This window comes from Phodopus roborovskii, unplaced genomic scaffold (assembly GCF_943737965.1).
Source record: "Phodopus roborovskii unplaced genomic scaffold, PHOROB, whole genome shotgun sequence".
In the NCBI taxonomy this organism is placed as follows: Eukaryota; Metazoa; Chordata; class Mammalia; order Rodentia; family Cricetidae; genus Phodopus; species Phodopus roborovskii.
In genome coordinates this window covers 20109710-20130889 of record NW_026126571.1, presented here as the reverse complement: position 1 = coordinate 20130889, position 21180 = coordinate 20109710, and the positions used below count along the sequence as shown (strand labels likewise).

Genomic DNA, 21180 nt, shown 5'->3' with positions numbered 1-21180 from the left:
ACATGACCCAGTAAACTATGAAACAAGAATGCTTGTCATCAGGTGCTTTTTACATTTACAATTTCTTTCCATGGTTGTTTTTCATTGTTTGTTTTTAAACACCACTTCTGGTCATTGGAATTAATCAGACAGTGTTTTGGGATGATGAAAATACCAGATTTTACCAGATCATTTAATAATTGGGCATTTGTCTCATTTGCTATTAAGAAAACTATTCATGGGTTCCTATTTTGTTAGCATGTATTGTGGTGCATGCATGCATATACTTTAGGACAGACAATATCACTCAGGGTATCTTCATCATTTTAGAAATGCAGATTCATTGCCCCTCCCCCCACCTTCAGTCCAAGTCTCTGTGGATAAGTCCAGGAAATTAAGGTAGGCTCTCAGAATGCATCTCCACACAGTAAAACTTGGGAAACTGCCGCCCTGGGACACCTATCTAGAATTGGATCTCTGAGCTACAGCTGTGTGCACTTGAAGATTGGAGATTTAATTTTCCATGAAGGTTGTATCAAATTCACTTAGGTTTGGGGGTGCTTGGGCCCCTGTACCTCTGCAACCTGTAATGGGAATTAATTTTAAACTTGGAATTTTGTAAATAAAATTTGAATGGTTTGAGTTCATTTTTAACTGCAGTTGAATTTTGATTTTTTTCAGATTTCCTGAAACAACTTACTTATATTTACTGAGGACTTTCCAGAAGTATTATAAGAAAAGCTCTCAAACATGCTGAAGTATGTTTGAGTATACTTCATGTCATGCATACCCTGAGGTTCATTGTATTGTCTTACATTTGCTTCATTGCTTACCTTTGAGTTGTTTCAAGCCAGTTTTCTGATATGATGTCATTTCACCCTGCATGCTCAAACATGGATATCTAAAACAATGAGCCATTTTTAGTATGTAAAGATGATGTCTTACATACTAAGGGGGAATTTTTACCTTGAGTTAGCATAAGAACATCCTAACATATATGAAAATTCTGAAACAATGATACAGTTTCTATTGTTTGAATACTTAAAGCTAGAGGCTTTGAATTAAAATTATTCTTTCAAAAAGTTTTGCCCTTAATAAATTTGGTTAGTCATATGATCAAACTGAATGTTGTCTGTTTCATCAACAGTGAGAATTCTAGGCTTCTTGAAATAATTAAATAAGGTAATTACCTTTGCAACCTTGTTATAAAGGAAGTATATTCTTATTTTGGGCCACCCCCACAATTCTTTTAAGAACAATAAAGTGTTTCAGTGCTTCTGTAGTTTAGAGAACAAAATGGTACCCTTTTCGGAGAAGCAGTTCCTGGAAAGCCCAGACAGATGCCCTTCAAACCTGCTGCTGGCTTGCTTTTCAATTGTTCATAGAGTCACTGTTTAGAGAACCCATGGAGTGGGTAGTTAGGGGTTTGTTTTCATTCACCATGGGGTCATTGAGAGAGGGGGAGGGAAAAAGGGGGGGAGAAAGAAAGAAGAGAGGAGGGAGAGACTCTTATAATAGGGTGTCAAAAATTATGTTATTAAGCAATTCAGATTGTTAGTAATTTTCTTGAATTTACAGTGGTTGAATTAAATACTAAGTCACATTGGCTACAAAATGGCTATCATAGTGTATATATGTTTAACATGTAAATGTGTTGGGCTGGAGAAATGGCTCAACAGTTAAGAGCACTGGTTGCTCTTCCGGAGAACCCTAGTTCAATTCGCAGTAACCACTCACAGCTCACAACTGTCTGTACCTTCAGTTCCAGGGGATCTGATACCCTCACACAGACATACAGGCAGGCAAATCACTAATACACATAAAATAAAAATAAAATCATTTAAAAATACATAAATGTGGATATGGTTGAAGGAGAAATGAACAGAGTTGAAAAGGAGTAAATGGACAAAGGAAGTCTTTGTACAATGGGTTAAAGCGTGTGTGTGTGTGTGTGTGTGTGTGTGTGTGTGTGTGTGTGTGTGTGTGTGATACAGGGGAGAGAATAGAACAATTAGTGGGTGAGGAGAGCAGGCACAGGTAGCAGATACCGGTTGTAGTGGTAGTTGGGTGGATAGCAGACGCCTGTAGTCGTAGTCCAGCGGACAATTATGGCTAAATTTAGGGTGGTGGTGGCTGTCAGGAGAAGTGGTTAGGTTTGACGTGCTTAGGAGGTCAGGCCCATCATGGTGAAGAGGTGCTTGCTTGAGCAAGGACAGTGGCCATGGAAAGCACATGTGTCACAGGCCTGTTACACTCCTTGCCCTCTACTCTTCCTGAGACTGGGGAACCTTTTGGTCACATTCACTCACTGATAACTTAGAGTCATGTCATAAGCAAGCCTTTTTTGAAGGGATTTTCCTGGTTTCCCCTTTGGAAACAGATACTCTGAGCAGTTAATAATTTCTACGAGGAGGAACAGACTTGCAAGAGAGTGCTACAGAGCAAGTGTTCTAGGTGATCTCCTCTCTCTGTGATAAGTGAGGCATAGAAATGAATAAATGAAAGAGGAAAATTACCAGTATGTACTGAAGTGGAGATTTCCTATAGTTTTAATGTGTTACATTATTCTGATGATTTTTACATTGTATTAAACCATTTACAAATGTAAAGGTTGCCCTTGACATAATTGTTGTACAAAACCAAGTTGTTATTCCAAGTGCATTTCCCTTACAAGAAATTTTGAGGTAGAAAGAGTAAGGGGACTGAGATGCTGATTCCATTCATCCCTAAGGGTCATATGTTTGGTGCCCCAAGAGGCCAAACCATATACAAACAAGGAGCCACCAGCCAGCACAGAAGGGGAAGTCCCAGAAGAGCAGTGTCTCTAGGAAGGTAATTAACATATTACTAACTTGTAGTAGCTTCCAGAGGTCAGGCCTCATGGGACAGAAGCTAACAGGTTTTGTCAGACTTAAGTACATACATGTTAGGAAGTGGGGTTGGGGATTCTGATAGTGGTGATAACCCTCTGAGAATATACGTAAAGGTGTCCTATGTTGTTTCCATTTTGATAAAGACATGATTCATACTGCAAGCATTTATCAAAAGAATGTTTGCCTCATTATGTTGCTTTCTGAAGACCTCATGTTCCTGTAGGTGAGTGGGATATGAAATCATTTAGTACATGGCCATTAGCTATTGTCCACCAAGTAACTAGTTAACATTTACATTAAGAAAGTATAAATAAGGCTTGGAATTTCTCTGTGCGCCCCTGCAATGTCTATCTTCCTGCCTTCCTCCTGCTTGCTAGAAATGTATGTTGTATTTTGTTGCTTCTGATTCAGGATGTGTCTTGATTCTGTACAGCATGTTAAAATCTCCATCTTGGGGGAGGGAATGTATGATGAACAGTGCATGGTATTTAAAATGTCAGTAGCTGTCCAAAACTGCTTTTGTTAATGTGAACACTACATTGTCTCTCAGTCTGGGCCAGATGGAAGGGTATTGTGGAGAGAGTGCCCGTTTGTTAATTCAGTAATACTGAACCTCTTGCTTTGGTGTAGCTTTATGAAGAAAATGGGTATTTTGCTGTAAAACACAAAATATGCTTTTAAATCATTGTCTTAATTAGAATTACTTAATATTTTATATTTGAAGTCTTTTTGGTTTTTCTAGACAGGGTTTGTCTGTGGAGTTTTGTAGACCAGTCTTGAACTCACAGGGATCTACCTGCCTTTGCCTCTTGAGTGTTGGGATTAAAGGCATGAGCCACATTGCACAGCATTGTATTTGAAGTCTTAAGGACATTTGCTTGGTTGGTTTAAATAAGACTGTAATTGTGCCTCCGCTTCTTGATAAAATTTAAGTCTATTGAATTTATTAGCTGGTCACATTATGTTAAAAGCAGTAGAGTTTATTTTTTATATTTTTAAAAGACTTAAAATTTGGGATACTTTCAGCAGACTCTTCAGCAGATTTTTTTTTGTAATAGCCAAAAGATGGGAAGACAACAAATATTTGATAGGGATATGATAGTTATGGGAGTTTTTCAGACAGAAACTAAAACAGGCGAGAACACTTCCAGGCCAGTTTTCTGTACTCAGGTTGATATCTGAGTCTGGACTTTATGTCTGTGCTCACATACTTCCTGAAACTGAAAGGAATTGGCAGTTTTTATGTTTAGAAGCAAATTATTCGGAGACATTAAGCTTTAAAAAATGGAGAGATTTAGCCATGGCTGGTACAGATTTAGCGTTGTTTAGGCCAAAGAGTATAGTGATGGCAGTGGTTAGTATTCTGTCTAGTAATTACATTAATCCTATACATGGTCTGACTTCTGTCTCTGTCATGTGACCTCTTTTGCATATGTTCTTGTTGTCTTAGTTCTCTGACAGAAAAGCATGTGGCTGAGAACATTTTAAAGAAAAGGAAAGTTTTGTTTAGCCAGAAGTTAGGAGAAATGGAAATCCAAGACTATGCAGCCCCATCTGTCTGGCCCTGTTGAAGGTCTCATGGTGGATGTGGCACAGTGGGAGGAGCCTGTCCTATATAGAAGACATCCAAGGCAAGGCACAATACAGGTCGAGAAACAGTTAGGTGACTATTAGAAGTGAGGTTGAGGAAAGTGAAAGAATTGTATGTTAAAATAATATGAATTGTAAATAAGCAAAGGGCAGATGTTTTCACAGTCTTATCTAAGATTGTAAGTGTATCACATGTAAGAATTGAAGCATGTATTGTATGTGCTTTACTTTATGACTTAAACAATGGCTGTAGAACATCATTTTACAGAAGGAATTACTGGTGTTCAAATGTTTAATCTTCCTCATTCCTCAGTAGTTTCTCAAATACATGAAGTACCTTTGTGAAAATGTCTAGAATTTGATTCCACTATGGCTTTTTTCTTTTTTAATTTGTGGTACGTACTTCATGCTCTCAACCTCAGCCATTCATTTTGTTTGTTTTGTTTTTTAAGTTTTACCATTCTACAAGGAATATCACCTCTTCTTGAAAACAGTTGTAAAATAGACCCCTGTGATGGTAGCATGCTTCTATGTAAAGTTTTGTAAAGTACTGGTTGATTTTGTTTAGAAGAGATAAGTGGACTGGGAAGTGTAATAGCTTCCTATTTGTCTTAGTTAGGACTGCTATTGCTATGATGAAGCACCATGGTCAAAAGGGTTTATTTCACTCACAGCTCCCTGGCGTCAAACTCCATGAGAGCAGAAACTCAGCAAGGGCAGGAGCTGATGCAGACAGGCTTGCTCAGCTTGCTTTCTTGGAGAACCAAGAGCCACACGACAGGGGTAGCACCGTGCTCAATGGGCTGATCACTCCCCATCAATTACTAATAAAGACAATTCCCTACAGGCTTTTCTATAGCCAGATTCTATGGAGGCATTTTCTTAATTGGAGTTCCCCCTTCAGATGACTTTAGCTGTGCCCAGGTGACAGGAAACTGCAGCACACTGTTTCTAGCCCTAGTGGTGAGTAGTTTTCTGACTCGGTGAGAATTCTTAGCTCACTGTCTTGAGTAGGACCCCTGTGCATTCTCAGAACCTTGAGCCATGCAGTGGGAGTGACTGAGGGGCAGCACTGAGAGCATGAGGTGCACAGTAGAAAGCCAGAGAATGTCCCGTCACTGCTTTGTTCTCAGGAAGGAGGACTGTCTGGGTTTCCATATTTGTTAAGCTGAACAGAAAACTCTGGAAGACTTGTTTTTAAGAAGTGATTGCAAGACATTTAGTGAATCAGGATCCTCAAATCTAAACAACCAGCAGTTCTTGGGATGACCTTTCACTCTGATATTTGAATGCTACTACTGTGTGTCAAAAAGTAGTATTAATGCCATTTGGACTATGCAAAATAGGTCACCTAAACTTTGCTTTATTCATTTCCTGTTTCCATTATCCTCAACAGTAATGGTTTATAAAAACTGCCTGAAGAAGGATGAACAAAGAATTGCTACACATAGACAGACAATAGAAAGCATTGACTTTTTTTTCCCCCTGTGATGCAGTCTTATCCACTGACATGCATTATGTGTGCTCTTCCAGGGCTGCTTTGGACAATTCATTAGAGAATCTCATCTTTAGACAGGTAAAGCAATTGCTGAACGAGGTTAAAATGTAACAAGTGACCTGGTTTTGCAATGTATTTTGCTACATGGTGGAGTTGGCTTTCACTGGACTGCCATTTTCATTTTGTTAGACATTTGAGCAGTTTCCAGAGCTGAGGATTTCATTTGCTGTTTTCTCCTTTGGCCTCTTGAGCCTCCTTTTCCCTGGTAGTTATACCTGTTAGAAAACTGGTAGTTTATTTAGAAAGAAAATAGGTAATCTGCATTGTGTCCTGGCGTTTAAGTTATTTATTAGCTTAGATTTTTGAGAGAATTTTTTCTTAGCAGATAATCCTACACATGACTACCACTAATCAATCTTGCTAGCAGCTGAAACAGCTGTCTTCTCAAGTTAGACTTCAAAACTTTGGCCGAACATCATGTATTACTGTCATAAGACAGGAATTGATTCATTTTTCTTATTGGTGTGCTTGAAACAATGTTTCCTTTTAAATAGATTTGGGAAAGCATGAGGTTTAGGGCTTGAGTGTTTGCAGTTATGATTAGCAGTGATTAGAGAGTTGTTTGGCATCCAGTTGTGCTGCTCTTACCTTTGTAGAACACAAGCCACCTTGAGTTAGGATCTACGTGAAGAGGAGGTAGGGATAGAGTGTGCATATAACTTCTCCCTCACGGATGGTGTCAGACTTAAGAGCTATATAGAAGTAGTGATGATAGAAAGAATGAGTGTATAGAGTCCAATGGAGGACATTTGGGCTTTCAACTCTTTAAAGATTACATGGTAAAATTCGATCTGAACTTGAAGTAAAGGAAACAGGTTTTTAACAAATACAAGAAAACAAAGCATGTTTATTTGAGCAAAACCACAGAGGTGTCATAGTGTTTTCTTGGATGAAAAGATATAAAATTGTTTCGCTAAACTTGTATTAGGATAGTAATAATGGGAAATAGTATGAAAAGCCACGTACAGAGACAGATGGCGTGTGTGCCTTAATGATGATGCACACCAGGAGCCAAGATGCAGCAAGCCAGAAGCAGAGCCTAGTTCTGCCACTTTAGGGTTCCTTTCCAGTTGGACCTATGTTCTCTTTAAGTGAGCAGTTGAAGTCGGCAAATTTCTAGGCTCCTTTTATTATTTATAGCTCCATTATTGAAGGTGGGAGCAGACAACTGCCATATTTGGTGATCTGGTTTAGTAAATAGATACTACTTTGTTAAAAGTCTTAAACACATTTGTCTGTCATTAGTTTGTTCCACTGTTTTTTATATTCAGTTCATATACACTTGGATAAGTTTAAACCTATCTACTAGTTCTTTCTAGAAACTACTAGCCAGTTAAAGTATTAAAAGGTTAAAATACAAGGACCTGCAAGTCTGCATCAGTGCCATCCACACAGCCAGCCTAACGTTGGACCTAGCTGCCTTTCTTTCCCTGCCAATCTGGACTCTGGTGTGCGGAGGAAAGTTTCTCCTCCATTGTCTTGGTGAGCAGGACTTCCTACAGTTAATCAAGTTGAATGTTGGTAATTTACTGCAGTTGTAGAATAATGCATTTATGAATAAATCTTACAGGTTTACTAGAGACTAGGACTTTCCATCACTGATAAAAGGATTTACTTTCTTTTGCTGGAGGCCCTAGAGTTGACTTCTGACAGCACATATAGTAAGAACAGGAGCTGGGTACTTACCTTCTCTGTCATTTTGCAATAAGCTCTGACTTGATTGTTTTTGTTTTGGGGAAGGAGGAATCTCACAGTTATTTGTCCTGCTGATAGCACATTCAGGCTAAGTAAGGTTGATCATCGTTCTGTTTTACTTATGATTGGTTGGTTTCTAGGTGGAAATAGTGTACACATTCTGATTAAAAGTGTGGTTAGGCTTTGAGAAAGAAAAAAAGTCTTTTTATCTTAGTCATAACCCATGAACATACACTAGGTACCTGTATGATGTTTATGTTTTTATTGTATACACAGTTTAATTGATAAAGCAGACATGTCACATTTATTCTTCATAGGAGTGTGAATTTTATATTTAGGGAATGCCGTGAATATTGAACAGAAGAACAGCCACTGCTTGTTGAGTACCGTACTGTGCTTCAGGTATTTTTTATAGTCTCTTGAGTCCAATGTGTACCTAGCATTGTCAACATTTCCATCATCGTAGCTTGTAAGTACAGTCAGTATTTGTACCCAGGCACAAATATTTTGGGGCTTCAAAATTGTTTTATTAGAATACTGAGCTAATAAGTTAAATATATAATAAATTCTCTCCTTGCTCTGCTGGGATACTGAAAAGTCCAGGAAAAGTACAAAGAGAGGCATGGTTAAGTTTACTGTGGAGAAGGAATATTTTAAGAAAGATTACTGTAGGAAGGTAACACCTTATCAAGAGTTTGGTGACACTATTCAGTAGTTGTGGTAGAAGATGGGAATGACATTTGGAAGTGGAGTTATGTATATGTATTTGACCATCACTTGCTTGATCATTCTTGGATTTTTGTACCTTCATCTCTTGGGTCCAGAGTCTTTGAATATTTGAAGATATATATTTACTGAATCTCATTTTTTCTTCTAAGAGTTTTGAAATTACTCCCATACATCTCAATAGCTATCTTAGTCTGTGAATAATTTCTAGACCTCCCTGTTTCCACTTAACATTTCCAGCCTCACAATTTCTTCTAGGCAACATGATTTTCATCAAAGACTTCCCTTCACGTTTCATGGGTGTTCTTCACTCCCCTGATGTCATGGAGTGCATGCTCTGGGAACTTGTTGAAAATAGTGAAGGTTTTGATGCCTTGCTTATCTGAAACAAAAGCTTTGTATTGAAGCATGGAGGGCTGTAGATGTGTCTTCAGTGAAGCCCCCCCTTTAGAACTTTGGAATTACTTAACTGTTTGACTTGTCTCCTAGATTCCAGCTTTGTTGAAAAGGCTAATGCCGTTCAGGTTCTGAAAATTAGTTAACCTATTTCTCTCCAAAAGAAAAGGGCCTCAATTTTAGATATTTTACTTTGACTTTCTTTTTCTTTTTGGACATTTTAATTTTTTAAAGTTTCTTGCCTTTTTAGTTTCACGGTAATATTCTTTGACATGGCTACCTGTTTTCATTTATTTCTGCATTCATTCATTCTGAATACTGACTAACTACAGTTTGGGAACATATATTGCATTTTCTCTTTCCTCAGTTCTGCAGATTTCTTCAATTGGATAATAAAGCACCTGAGCTGACTTCCTTGAGATTTGGTCCTACTTCCTGGTAGCCTGGAAAGGCTGTGTAGAGTTGTGGTGGAGGACTCTGGATCCAGAAGGGCTGTTGGAATCCTAGCTGTAGCCATGTTCTTAGCCCATCTGTTTTTATCTTTAAAATATATTCAAATTAGCTAATTTTCTCATATATAGTGAATACTATTATTATTAATTGGTAATAGTATTACCTTAAATAAGATCCCAACTTTCTACGTGAATTCTTGATTTCTGTAATTTTTTTCTAAAAGTGTGTGTGTGAGTGTATGTCTGAGTGAGTGAGTGAGTGAGTGAGTGAGTGATATGTATTTGAGTCACATTATGCTGTGGTGTGTGTAGAGGTCCAAGGACAGCTCCACGAGGTCTGTTCTTTCCTTAGACTGTTTGGCCTTAACCTGCTGAGTCATCTGGCCAATCCTAATGCCTTTCTTCATTTTCCTGTCACAGTTTTCTAGCCTTTCATTTCTTGTTTCATGGATGAAGTGTCATCTTGAATTATAACTGTGGGGGGGGTCTTTAACATGTAAGGTGGGAATTAAAGCAAGTAACTAGTGACAACCTACATGAATCAAAATCTTAAAATATTTAGGGCAGGGGTGAGGATTTGAACTGTTCAAGTTTCCTTCTGTTTTCTGGATTGACATTTGTATTATTTTGAAGTCTATTGCATGTTAAAGACTCTTTCTAAATTCCTCATGATTATATTCAAATTATATTTGACAGGAGTATACATAAGTCTATCTTGTTCTCTGTATATCACACCAAGGAGTGCTTGGTGCTGTTTAGAAATTTTGCCCATTTAGAAAACTACAGTATCTGACTTTATTTATTTATTTATTTATTTATTTATTTATTTTGGCTTTTTGGTAGATAATACAAATTTTGTTTGCCATCTTTCGGATTTGCTTCTGGTGTATTTATCTTTTAAGAAGTCCCCCCCCCCACTTATATTTCATTGTGCCTCAATAGAAAGGTCTCTTAAGAACCCTGATTAACTGTTTCATGTGTAAGATAGGGCTAACAGTAGATAAGAACCCCTGATGTTTGGTTTTTCTTAGTAGGTATATATAGGTAGAGACTGTGAAGAGGGTTCTTTTTCATTGTGACATTTTTCTTTATTCTTATTCTCTTCTTCTTTCACTGTCCTATTTGGTCTTGTGTTGTTGTAACAACACCATGACCAAAAGCAGCTTGGGGAGGTAAGGGTTTATTTCATCTCATAAGTTATAGTCCATCATTGAAGGAAGCCAAGGTAGAAAGTCAAAAGCAGGAGTTTGAAGTAGGAACCTCAGAGAAATGCCCAGTGATGATACCACCCCACAGTGGTCTAGACCTTTCTGCATCAATGAGCAGTTAAGAAAATGTGTCACAGACATGGGACAGGCCAGTCTGATGTGGGCAATTTTCAGTTGAGGTTCCTCTTAACAGGTGACTCTAGGTTGACAGGTGAAGCTAACTATGACTCCACTGCCTGGTAGAAATTCTGAAACAACCCCCCCCCCCCATTCTGGTATCAGTCGCTAAGCATTTTATTAAAAAAAAAAAAAAAATGTAGATCAGACAATATCCTGGGCTTGCTGGCAACACTTCCTGCTGAGATGTGATGTGAAGCACTGTTTCTCCAAGAAGCTCTTTCTTGGAGCAACTCGAGTGACTCACAGAAACCTCAGGTTTTCAAATGTTATTTGGTGCTGTATGCCATAAATTGGAACCTGAAGATTTGTATTTAGTCCTTGTAGCAATAAAATTTAGCCTCATGTATTACTATTATTAGGAAACTCATGGAAGGTCCTTGTCATCCATCTTGGCCTTTGAGAATTATGAATTGAGGCTTTGCTACCTTAACAGCACTTAGAACATTGTTTTAGTAGTCCTGTCAACTCCTTACTCTTTTGCTGCTGACTTATATCAAGTTCCTTCATTTCTCCTTTTTGAAGTTTATTTTTCTCAGTTTAGTGAGTTTTGAGAAGTGGAGAGAAACAAGTACAAAGTGCTCTTAACTGCTGAGCTATCTCTTCAGCCCCAATAAATAAGGGAAACAGAATCCCTGAATGAATAGCATGGGAACTCTTTCCCCCTGACTTTATATTAGTTGTGTATTAACTGTGATGCTAGTCTAACTCATCAGGTTGCCTGTGACTTTGATCTCATAGTTGAGAGAAGATAGTTCCTGTAAGAACATGCACATCATAGAAGCAGGTGTAGAATGTCTCTTTAGTTATTGGTTACTTGTCTCTCAGGGTGCTTCTACTTCTGTCTACACATCTGCTCTAGGACCTCCTGGAGGCTTCCTTTCCTGTATTTGCCTTGGTTTCTGTCTTCTCAATTCAGCTTACATCTGAGTCCCCATGAACATTCCAGACTGTACCTTTGTAAGTGAGGTAAAAAACATTCTCCCATTTAGTATGCTGGTTTGATTTTGGAAAAGCACTTCAGGCAAATATTAGTCCACATTGAATATTTCATGAAAGAATTTAGCATTTAAGTATCAGAATTGGCTGCGAGTGCTTCTTGGTTTGTTTTTCTTTTTAATTTGCATTAGGTCTTAGTGTGGTGTGGCAGAAAGGTCAATTTACTAGTCAGTTCATCATTACTGTAATGAAGTACCCAAGCATGGCTGATTTCATAAGGCTGCTTTAGCTCACATTTCTGGAGACTTATGGACTTGGCACTGGCATTAATCTGGCACTGATAAAGGCCTCATGGTGATTGGTACCACAGTGGCAGGATATGGAGGTGAGAGATTGCTTTGCCAGACAAGAAGTCAGGGAGCCAGTAAAGGCTCAGGCTGTGACTTGCATTAACAACTTAGTTTTGGAAAAATTTCTCTAGAGTTGATAACCACTTTTTTTTTTTTTTTTTTTTTTTTTTTTTTTAGCACATGTCCTCAGTGACCTAAAAACTACATACTGGAACCCAGTCTAGGGATTACATTTCAAGCAAATTGGTGATGAAGCTTTGAGCATAGGAGCTTTGAGGTATAAGGGAAAACCATCTCCAGGTATAGCGACTAATTAATATAAACTTCAGGAGTCTTAGATGATAGACCTGCTTTGCTGTTCTCGAAGTTTTTGTGTTCTTTATCAGTGTGTGTTTAAAATACTGGTTTAGGTGGAATAATTCTAAGGACTGTCATAGTTACTTTCCTATTGATATGAAGAGACACCATGATGAAGGCAACATAGAGAAGACAGTTTATTGGGGCTTACAGTTTCAGAGGGTGAGTCCATTGACTGTGGTGGGAAGCAGGACAGAAATAAGCAGGCATGGTGCTGGAACAGTAGCCAAAACCTTACATGCTGAGGCCACAACCTCCAAGCAGAGAACTTGCTAGGAATGGCACGGGCTTTTGAAACCTTAAAGCCCACTCCCAGTGACACACCTTCTCCAACAAGACCACACCACTACTCCTTCCCAAACAGTTCAACCAATTGGGAAACATTTTTATTCAAATCACCACTGGTACTGTGTAGCTATAAAGAATATGACTGCTGGTGTATTGGATTGGGAAAGATAATTTTTATAAAGATGATCAGTAATAGAAAGCTATTTTAACATGAAATCATCTCTCTAGAGAGAGTGTTGTGTATTTTTAAAACTCAGAAATGAGGGTAACCCAGGTAATTGAATAGATAAGGGCATTTATTATGATGGAGCTCACTCTTCTCATTTAACTTGATTATTAAGATAACGGGACAATCTTCATACACTGATTTAAGTCATATTAACTTTTCGTCACAAACTTTAAGTCTAATATTGAAGTTTGGTATTTTATGACTTTCAAAAACTATAGTTTGATATTCAGGATAGTTAAATAACCTGGGTTTCCTTTATGTTTTAGGATTTAAGTGCCCGGTATGCTCAAAATTTGTACCCTCAGATGAAATGGATTTGCATCTGGTGATGTGTTTAACAAAGCCAAGAATAACCTATAATGGTAAGTTTGGTGCCTTAAAATCACATTGTAATTTAGTATTATCATAAATAATGTGAATTTCATGACTGTAGCAAAATTTAAGTGCCAGGGAAGAACTCAAATTCTCATCGTGTTAAAAATCTGTTAAGTTATATCTCTTAATAAGTGATAAGTAATTATCATGTCTTTTCTAGAGATAATTTTTGTGTTGTTGTGGTGATAGGGCACATCAAATACCCTGGAAAATTTCATTGGAACACAGGGGAGAGTGGGGATGAAAAAGACAAATGGTGTTAGCATGAAAATAGTCTTGGCTTTGTTCAGTGAATAGGATGGCTAAGACTCCCTTACTTCCCTTCTCCAGAAGATTTTTGGATTTACACTTGAGAACTCCTGTGCCTGAATAAAATCTAAAGAAAAAGTAATTAATTTGTTTCTGACTTTGTTCAGAAAAAAATTGTGCTTAAGGATATATAAAAGTGAAGAATCAGAGAGATTTTTTTCAGTGGTTAAGAACACTTGCTGCTTTTGCAGAGGACCTGGGTGCAATTCCCAGCACCCACATGGTAGCTTACAACTCTGTAACTTCAGTTCCAGGGGCCCTGACACCCTCTTCTGGCCTCTGTGGACACTGAACACATGTGGTACACAGAGACACATGCAGGCAGAGCACCCACACACATAAACATAAATAACTCTTAAGCATATCTGTAATAAATGATACATTGTCAGCAGTGGGGATAAAGTTTATTCACAGATACAGTAGATAAACAACTAATGGGAGAAAACAAATGTAGTAAGTGGAGACTGAGGCTTTGCTGTCACCATTATCTGTCTCTGAACCCACAGATACATTTCATTCTTGTGCTAACTGGCCATTGCTTTAGGTCTGGTATGTTGGACCAGGGTATTCTCTCCTGACCTTAGTAATACAGTCTTCGGTGTCAAAAAAAAAAAAAAAAAAAAAAAACAAGTAGAATAATTTTGAGAATTAAAGATCAAATAATTCCTCCTAGCTGATAGAAACTTCAGGGATTTTGTGGTGTCTGCCTATAAATAACTTTAGCATAGCCAAGACTGCAGCCACCCTGGGCTAGTTACATAGTAAGACCCTGTCTCTGGATGCAAAGAAATAAGTAAATAGAGGAACTTAGCTCATACCTAAATGCCATTAAGGGGGGAAAAGGGGGGGGGGGGAAATCTAAGGCTTAGATATAAAGTGAGTAATAAGAATACTAGTAATTGGCAAATTCTGTTGAAAGACTAAGTTTAGCAACTATACAGTTACTGTGCTAAGTACTATGGTCCAATAAATAAGACAGGTAGAGCTTACGGCCTTTCAAGAGTCAATGAGATGAATATATGCTTGGGATGACTTTCCATGTGGTTTAGGATGGTAGTGTGTCTAGCCTCAGCCTCACAGTGGTGAAAAAGCATTTCTTTCCATTCATTTACCAATGTATAAATGAATAACAAATGTATTGTTTGTGTCCTAACCGTTTTACCTTATGAAATTGTCTTTACATAATCTAGTTGAAATTCAGTTACTTAAAATTCTCATTCAAGTTCAGAATTTGAGATTAAAAGTGGGTAGTTTTGTTTCTGTACTTGCTCCATTGTTCTGCCATTACAGTTCATAATTATGAGATATATATATATATATGTATATATATATATAGTGTGTGTGCATATATGTATATTTGTGTGTGTATATATATATATATCTTTTGCCTTTAACGTTAACCTGGCTTTTAAAAAATTGCAGCTACATTTCATTGAATTAAAAAGCATAATGTACATTTGCACATATTCTGTAATTTAATTTTTTTATATCTAGAACACTATGTAAATGTTCTGATATTTGACAGCTTTTCATTTCCTAGTTTAGCTGTTTTAAGTTACTAAACTTGTCTACTTAGTTGTCCCAAAGTGTAACTAAATAACAGCGGGCTCTTGTCTTGGTGAGTACTAATAAGCCAGTGAGTACAACTTGAAGACAAAGACAAACTATAAGAGAGGTTTATAGTTAGCAGTAAGGAGTGCACTGGATTTTTACCAAAGCAATGTCCTCTTGTGGTGTGAGGTCGTCAGGGCAGACTGTTGAGTGCTCTAAGGAGCAGGTTGACACTAGGTGCCCTGGATGAGTCAGAGTGACTGGCCTTGCAAGTCCTCTAAATTTTCCTGTAGTTTTAACTGAAAAACAAAACAAAACCCCAAACAAAGCCACTTGAAAGGGATATTAGCAGTTTTGTTTTGTTTTGTTTTTAAGCAGCCTTCTCCTCAGGTGTTAAGAGTATGCCCCAATGCCTCCTATGTAGCTTGAATTTTAATTGGTTAATAATAAAAACTTGGTGTCAGATATCAGAGAAGCAGAGCAGCTGGCCACTAGAGAGTTCTGCCTCTGCCAATGTCAGACCAAAGGGGCAATCCTGTCCTCAGACTGCATCCTCAGACTGTACCTCCTTGGTGCTGGGATTAAAGGAGTGTCCCTCCAAGTGATGGAATCATTTTCCTTGAGCACTGATTTTAGACTGGATCAATTTTATGTAGCCTAGGGTGACCTTGAAGTAGCAGAGATCACTGTCTTGCCTCTGTCAACCAAGTGCTGTGCCTCACACGTGTGGCTAGCTCTGTACTCTGATCCATAGGCAAGCTTTATTAGATCATAAAATATCACCACACTCCTGTACAACTCTCTCTCTCTCTCTCTCCTCCCTCCCCCCCCCCACTTTCTCTGCTCTGCTAGGAAAGTTAAAGCCCTTCTGAAAAATAACTAGGCCCAGGTCTGTCTATTAAACATTTACAGCAAGAAGCAAAAAATTTTATGAATTTTGTATATTCTTTAATTTTAAAACTAGCTTATGGACTGTGGTGACACACAAGTGAAAGAAGCGATCTTTGGCTGCACATCAGGTGGCACATTGTGGCACATCGGTAAACATTGTGGCACATTGGTAAACTTCCTCTATGTCTTGGGTGTGGGGATTCTAATTATGTTAAGACAAGCCCCAGAATACCACTTACCACACTGGTGGTGAGTCTGATTGGCGATGGTTTTTTTTAATGCCTGAGCAAAGCATCTGTTATGTTATCATGAAGTTTAGAGCAGGTGGATCAGAGACTCTGAGGCTGAATTTTTTCCGTCCCGTGACTCTAGTTTTGTGTTTGAATTCCTAAGTGTTGAACCCAATTCTACTAGATTGAGCCTCTAAATCCTGTTAATGCATAAACAAGAGTTCTCATTCTGTATGATATACTTAGTAAGTTGTGCAGGCTTCCAGAGGTAGCTAGACCTGAAAAATTTAAATTTATTTGTGAAATATATATTAACTATCTACAAAAATTCACAATTTGAATAGTCAGGCTTATTTTCAGACAGCTGTATTTATAGAGGAACTCTGAGAGAGGGTGAGTTCCAGGCATTTGATTGTAAACTAATGACTCAGCTTGAGATTCATCATCCCACCGAGATGCTTCTATTAAGGAACCTGTCTGTCTGCATTTGTTTGGGTTGTGGAGAACCTTAGTATCCTTAGTATGTCGGTTTATTTCTGTGTTGGGGTTAAGATGCTGGTTTTCAGTGACTGTGATAAAAATATCCAAGCAGCCAGCTTAATAGGAGATTGATTTGACCCCTGCTTTAGGTCATGATTCTAATTGGTCTCGGTGCTTTGGCTCTGGGGAGATAGCAGTGTGTAACAAAGGACGTGTACTCCTATGTCTTGGTAGCCAGAAAGTAGAGTGCAAGAGAAGGTGTAGCAGTGACTGTTAGGCTCTTCAGGAATGAACCTATGACAACTGCCTGCTAACAGCCATAACACCACAGCTTGGGGACCACGCACTGGCACACAGCCAATGGACACTTCAGAACCAGATCGCTTGGTGGGCGTGGAAGTGTCCTCTGAAAGTGAATTGTTACCAAGCACTGTGTGCTTATCTTTGTCTTTCTGAATCACTTGTAACTTTATTGTAGGATAACCATGACACTGTGGGGCATGAGGCCTTTTCTAACTTAGCAATAACCAACTGAATGGATGCTTGCTTTGAACTTGAGTAATGTGTGTGTCATTTTCATCTTTTTAAAACAAAAAGCAGCTTAATTTATTAAGTGTATTTTTTAACAATCTGTAGCCTAGACTGCTTCAAATTTACAAACTTCTTGCCTTGGCTTCTGCAAGTGATGAGATTCTGGGCTTCTTTTTTGCTTGTTGTTAAGATTTCTAATGGTCTAATTCAGTTGTGTTATGTTGTGTTGATTTCTAATATTGATGGATTTTTACATCTTTGATCACAGAATATTTAAAAAACACTGCTAATTGAGATTACACACAGCCAAAGATTAAGAACTGGAGATTTTTCCTTTGCTCTGAAGTCTATAATTCAGGAAGTTCTGCTGTCTCATCAGCTACATTACCCATTCTTAAAGACTGCTAACAGGTTCATCAGTCCAGTCATAGTTACCACTTCCTCCATGTATTCTGGGAATTTTGTTTGAAAATAATCCTTTTCTGTACCTAAGTGTGGTGAAGCAGTTGGGTAATGACAGTACCCTACAGGGGTGCAGGCCAGCCTGGGCTACATGAGACCCTTCTTCAACTACCCAAAATTATAAGTAATGATATTTTCCTCTAAATTTTATATTTCATTAGTATCACATTTCCTATGCTGTTTTCTCAAATTTTTTACTCTTTATATCTTTGGTTATATTTTTATTTTCATTATGTGTTTTTTGTACTTTAAGCAAGTTAAAATATTTAATTGATATTTTCAAAGAAGATAATAGTTTTAAATAAAGCTAAAATTTGTTAATGCTAAGTACTGAATATTTTTATTCTTTATATTTTAATAATAAACATTTTAAAAATAAATTTTTATATCTTTATCAATTTAATATGCTTTATTCCTTTTGCTAATTTTAAAGGTAATTTTGGTAGAGAGATATAGTGGGAAGTGATTTTGATTTTTGATGTTACAGAGTGCTGTCCATACACTCTGGTTTTAAATTCATTGATTAATTGTGGTTAAGTAGATCATTGCTTTCTGTAAATAATGATTATAAGCTGTCATAGTTTTAAGAGTCACCCAGGAAGAGAGAACCCATTGAAGAATCACCTTGTTGAGGTTAATCTAGGGCCTGTCTCTGGGGCGTGTTCTTAATCGCTAATTGACACAGTGGGCTGAGCCCATTGTGGGTGGTGCCATCAACCTGTGCTGAATTGAAAGTAGCTAAGGAACTAGCTATTCAGAGCCCCTAACCGCTTTGTTTCCCAGCACCCACATGGCAGCTCATAACCCTCCGTAACTCCAGTTCCGGGGGTTCATGGCCCTCTCCTGACCTCTTTGGGCAGCAGGCACATGCATGGTCCACAGACATAAATGCAGGCAAAACACTCATATACATAAAAACAACAGACATACTTGCAGGCAAAACATTCATGTGCATAAAGACAGATTTTCCAAAGAGTAGCTAAGCATGAGCCTGCGAACAGGACAGCGAGTGTCATGTCTCTTTAGTCTGCACTTCCTTTCCTGCTTGATTTTGAGTCCTGACTTGTCTCAGTGGCAGGTTGTTACCTGAAAGTATAATCCAAAGAAACACTTTTACCCCTGAGTTTCTCTAGAAGTGTATCACAACTACAAGCAACTAGAGCATAGGTGAAGTGTGTCTTCCTGTGGAGTGAAGAGGATCTGCGGTTTTGGTGTTGTGTGCTTGAGATAGGCTCTCACTGCATAGCCCTGGGGACCCCTGGCTGGCTGGCTTGTTACTTGCTGTGTAGACCATGTGGTTTTCCTACTCAAGTCTGCCAGCCTCTGTCTGTCTCGGTAGGGATTAAAGACCTGTGCCATCACACCTGGCTACTTCAGCTTATTAATACATAAATTTAGTTGGTTGTATTACGGAAATATTTAATGGCTTTCCTAAGAGGGCATTGATTGATCTGCATACATCTGACAGATTTAGAAATTTTACTAAATCCCCCACTGTAACTGGTTTTACCAATTTTTCTTAGATTTAAAGTCTCTTCAGTTGTGTTGGTAATAATATAGTCTAGAGGAAATTTCTGTAGTTTTATGTATTTTGTGTATGTGTACATGTTCATATATGTGCAGGTGTCTTTACATGTGTATGCATGCATATAGAGGCTAAAAGTTATGTTCTCTTCTATTATTTGATCTCTGTCTCACCTTTTGAGATAGGGACTTAATGTAACTCATCAGTTCATCTAGACTAACTGACCATAGAGCTTCAGGTATCAGCTGTCTCCACCTCGCCAACTCTGGGGTTACAGATACATGCCACCAGGCCCTGCTTTTATGTGGGTGTTAAAACCCAAACTCAAGTCATTATGCTTGTACACTGAGCACTTTGCTCGCTGAGCCATCTCCTAGCCTTTAGCTCTGTATATTTCATAGCTATTTTATTTGCACAAATATGCAGTTTATTTGAGCATTCCTTTTTGTATTAGAATGTTTTAAAGACAGGTCTCCTGTAGCTGAAGGTGGACTTAAATTCACTGTGTAGTTAGGCCTGGACTTGAACACCCCCTTCCACTCCCCAATGTACCTTGAGGCTGATCTCTTGAGATTGCCAGTTACACATAGTTGTGTTTGAATCTTTTGTGTTATGTTTTTGGTTTATTGTGTGTGAGTGTTTGCCTGCATATTAGTGTGTACCACATGCATTCCTGGTGCCCATGGAGGTCAGAAGATGGCATCGTCAGTGGTATGAGCCACCATGTATGTGCTGGGAACTGCATCCAGGTCATCTTCAAGAGCAAGTGCTCTCAACTGCTCTAGTCTCCCGTGCTGTATTTTCACTGTGTCTCATATAAGGCTTTAGCCATGTTCTGTTTTAATGACATTATTTGATGGTGATGATGATTTTGCATTACTATGGACCACAACCCAGTTTGTGTATACCAAGCAAGTGCTCTACCCCAGTCATCTGATGTTATTTTGGTTTATACTTTTCAACCTGTAAATGCTTTGTTTATCATCTTTACCTTGCCATAACTAGTTAACCTGCCAGCAGTTGTGTGAACTCTGATAGAACATGTACACCTCTGATTTGGACTCAGAATCAAAGGATTCTGTTACTTATGAAATAGGAGCAGCCAGAAAAGAAAAGCCTTGGGTCTGTCCTGAAGCCTTGACTCCCACAGCTTGAAAGCTGTGCCTCTTGCTTGAGGCACATCTTCCCTTAGCTCTGGAACTGACACTTTCTCCCTGCTGTTCTGATGCCCTTGAAAAGAGCCCCGAGGGTACAGAAATACCAGTTTAGAACCCAGAGAGAATGGCCTTCCAAATGTGGTGTCTTCAATTGTTTTTGCCTGCCATCTTTGTCCTTAACTCCTTTTTAGAATTAACTTTTCTTTTTGAATGGGTATTTTGCATGATTACAATGCAGAGACAGAAAATAACCCAGTGAAGTCTTCTCTCGCCTTAGCAAGCCCCAGTCCTCTCCAGAGGTGCTTGAATTTCTTACACTCCTTCCAGCAGAGAGAGATTATTTGTATGTCTATTTTGTTGTTTTTGTTTTTACAGCGTTGAGCACAAAATTCAGGGGAATGTTCTCTACTTCTAATCTATGTCCCTATTCATGTTTATGCAAACATATTCATGTGTTCTTTCTATATATACTTTACATGACCATTCTGTACAAAATTCTGAACTTTTATACCTTATATGTCTTGTAGTCCTGCTCAGTCAAAGTTGTATGTATTTTGTATTCCTGATAATGATCGTACATTGTAGTCCTGGAGGAGTTAGTGATCTTTTCTGGATTTGTTTTCTCTTCCATTGCTGTATTTCTACATGTATAAGAACATACATACACTCAGTTTTTTTAAAATTACATTAAATACCCTTTCTAAATATATGGTTCTCTTCAGCTTGAGAATCTCACACACTTAAGGTTGTGTAAAATTTTTTTTGCTGAGTGTGTGTGTGTGTGTGTGTGTGTGTGTGTGTGTGTGTGTTGTTAGTAATGGTATAGACCATTAATCATCTTGGCATCACCTG

General features: G+C 38.2%; 1 protein-coding gene across 1 annotated transcript in view; it reads left to right on the top strand.

Moving 5' to 3' along the window:
- Positions 1-21180, top strand: part of Znrf2 (zinc and ring finger 2) — a 69027-nt gene that overhangs the window by 25387 nt on the left and 22460 nt on the right. The window contains exon 2 of the mRNA XM_051203272.1: positions 13084-13179. Coding sequence (XP_051059229.1) covers positions 13084-13179 — 96 coding nt within the window. The remainder of the gene's footprint in view (positions 1-13083; positions 13180-21180) is intronic.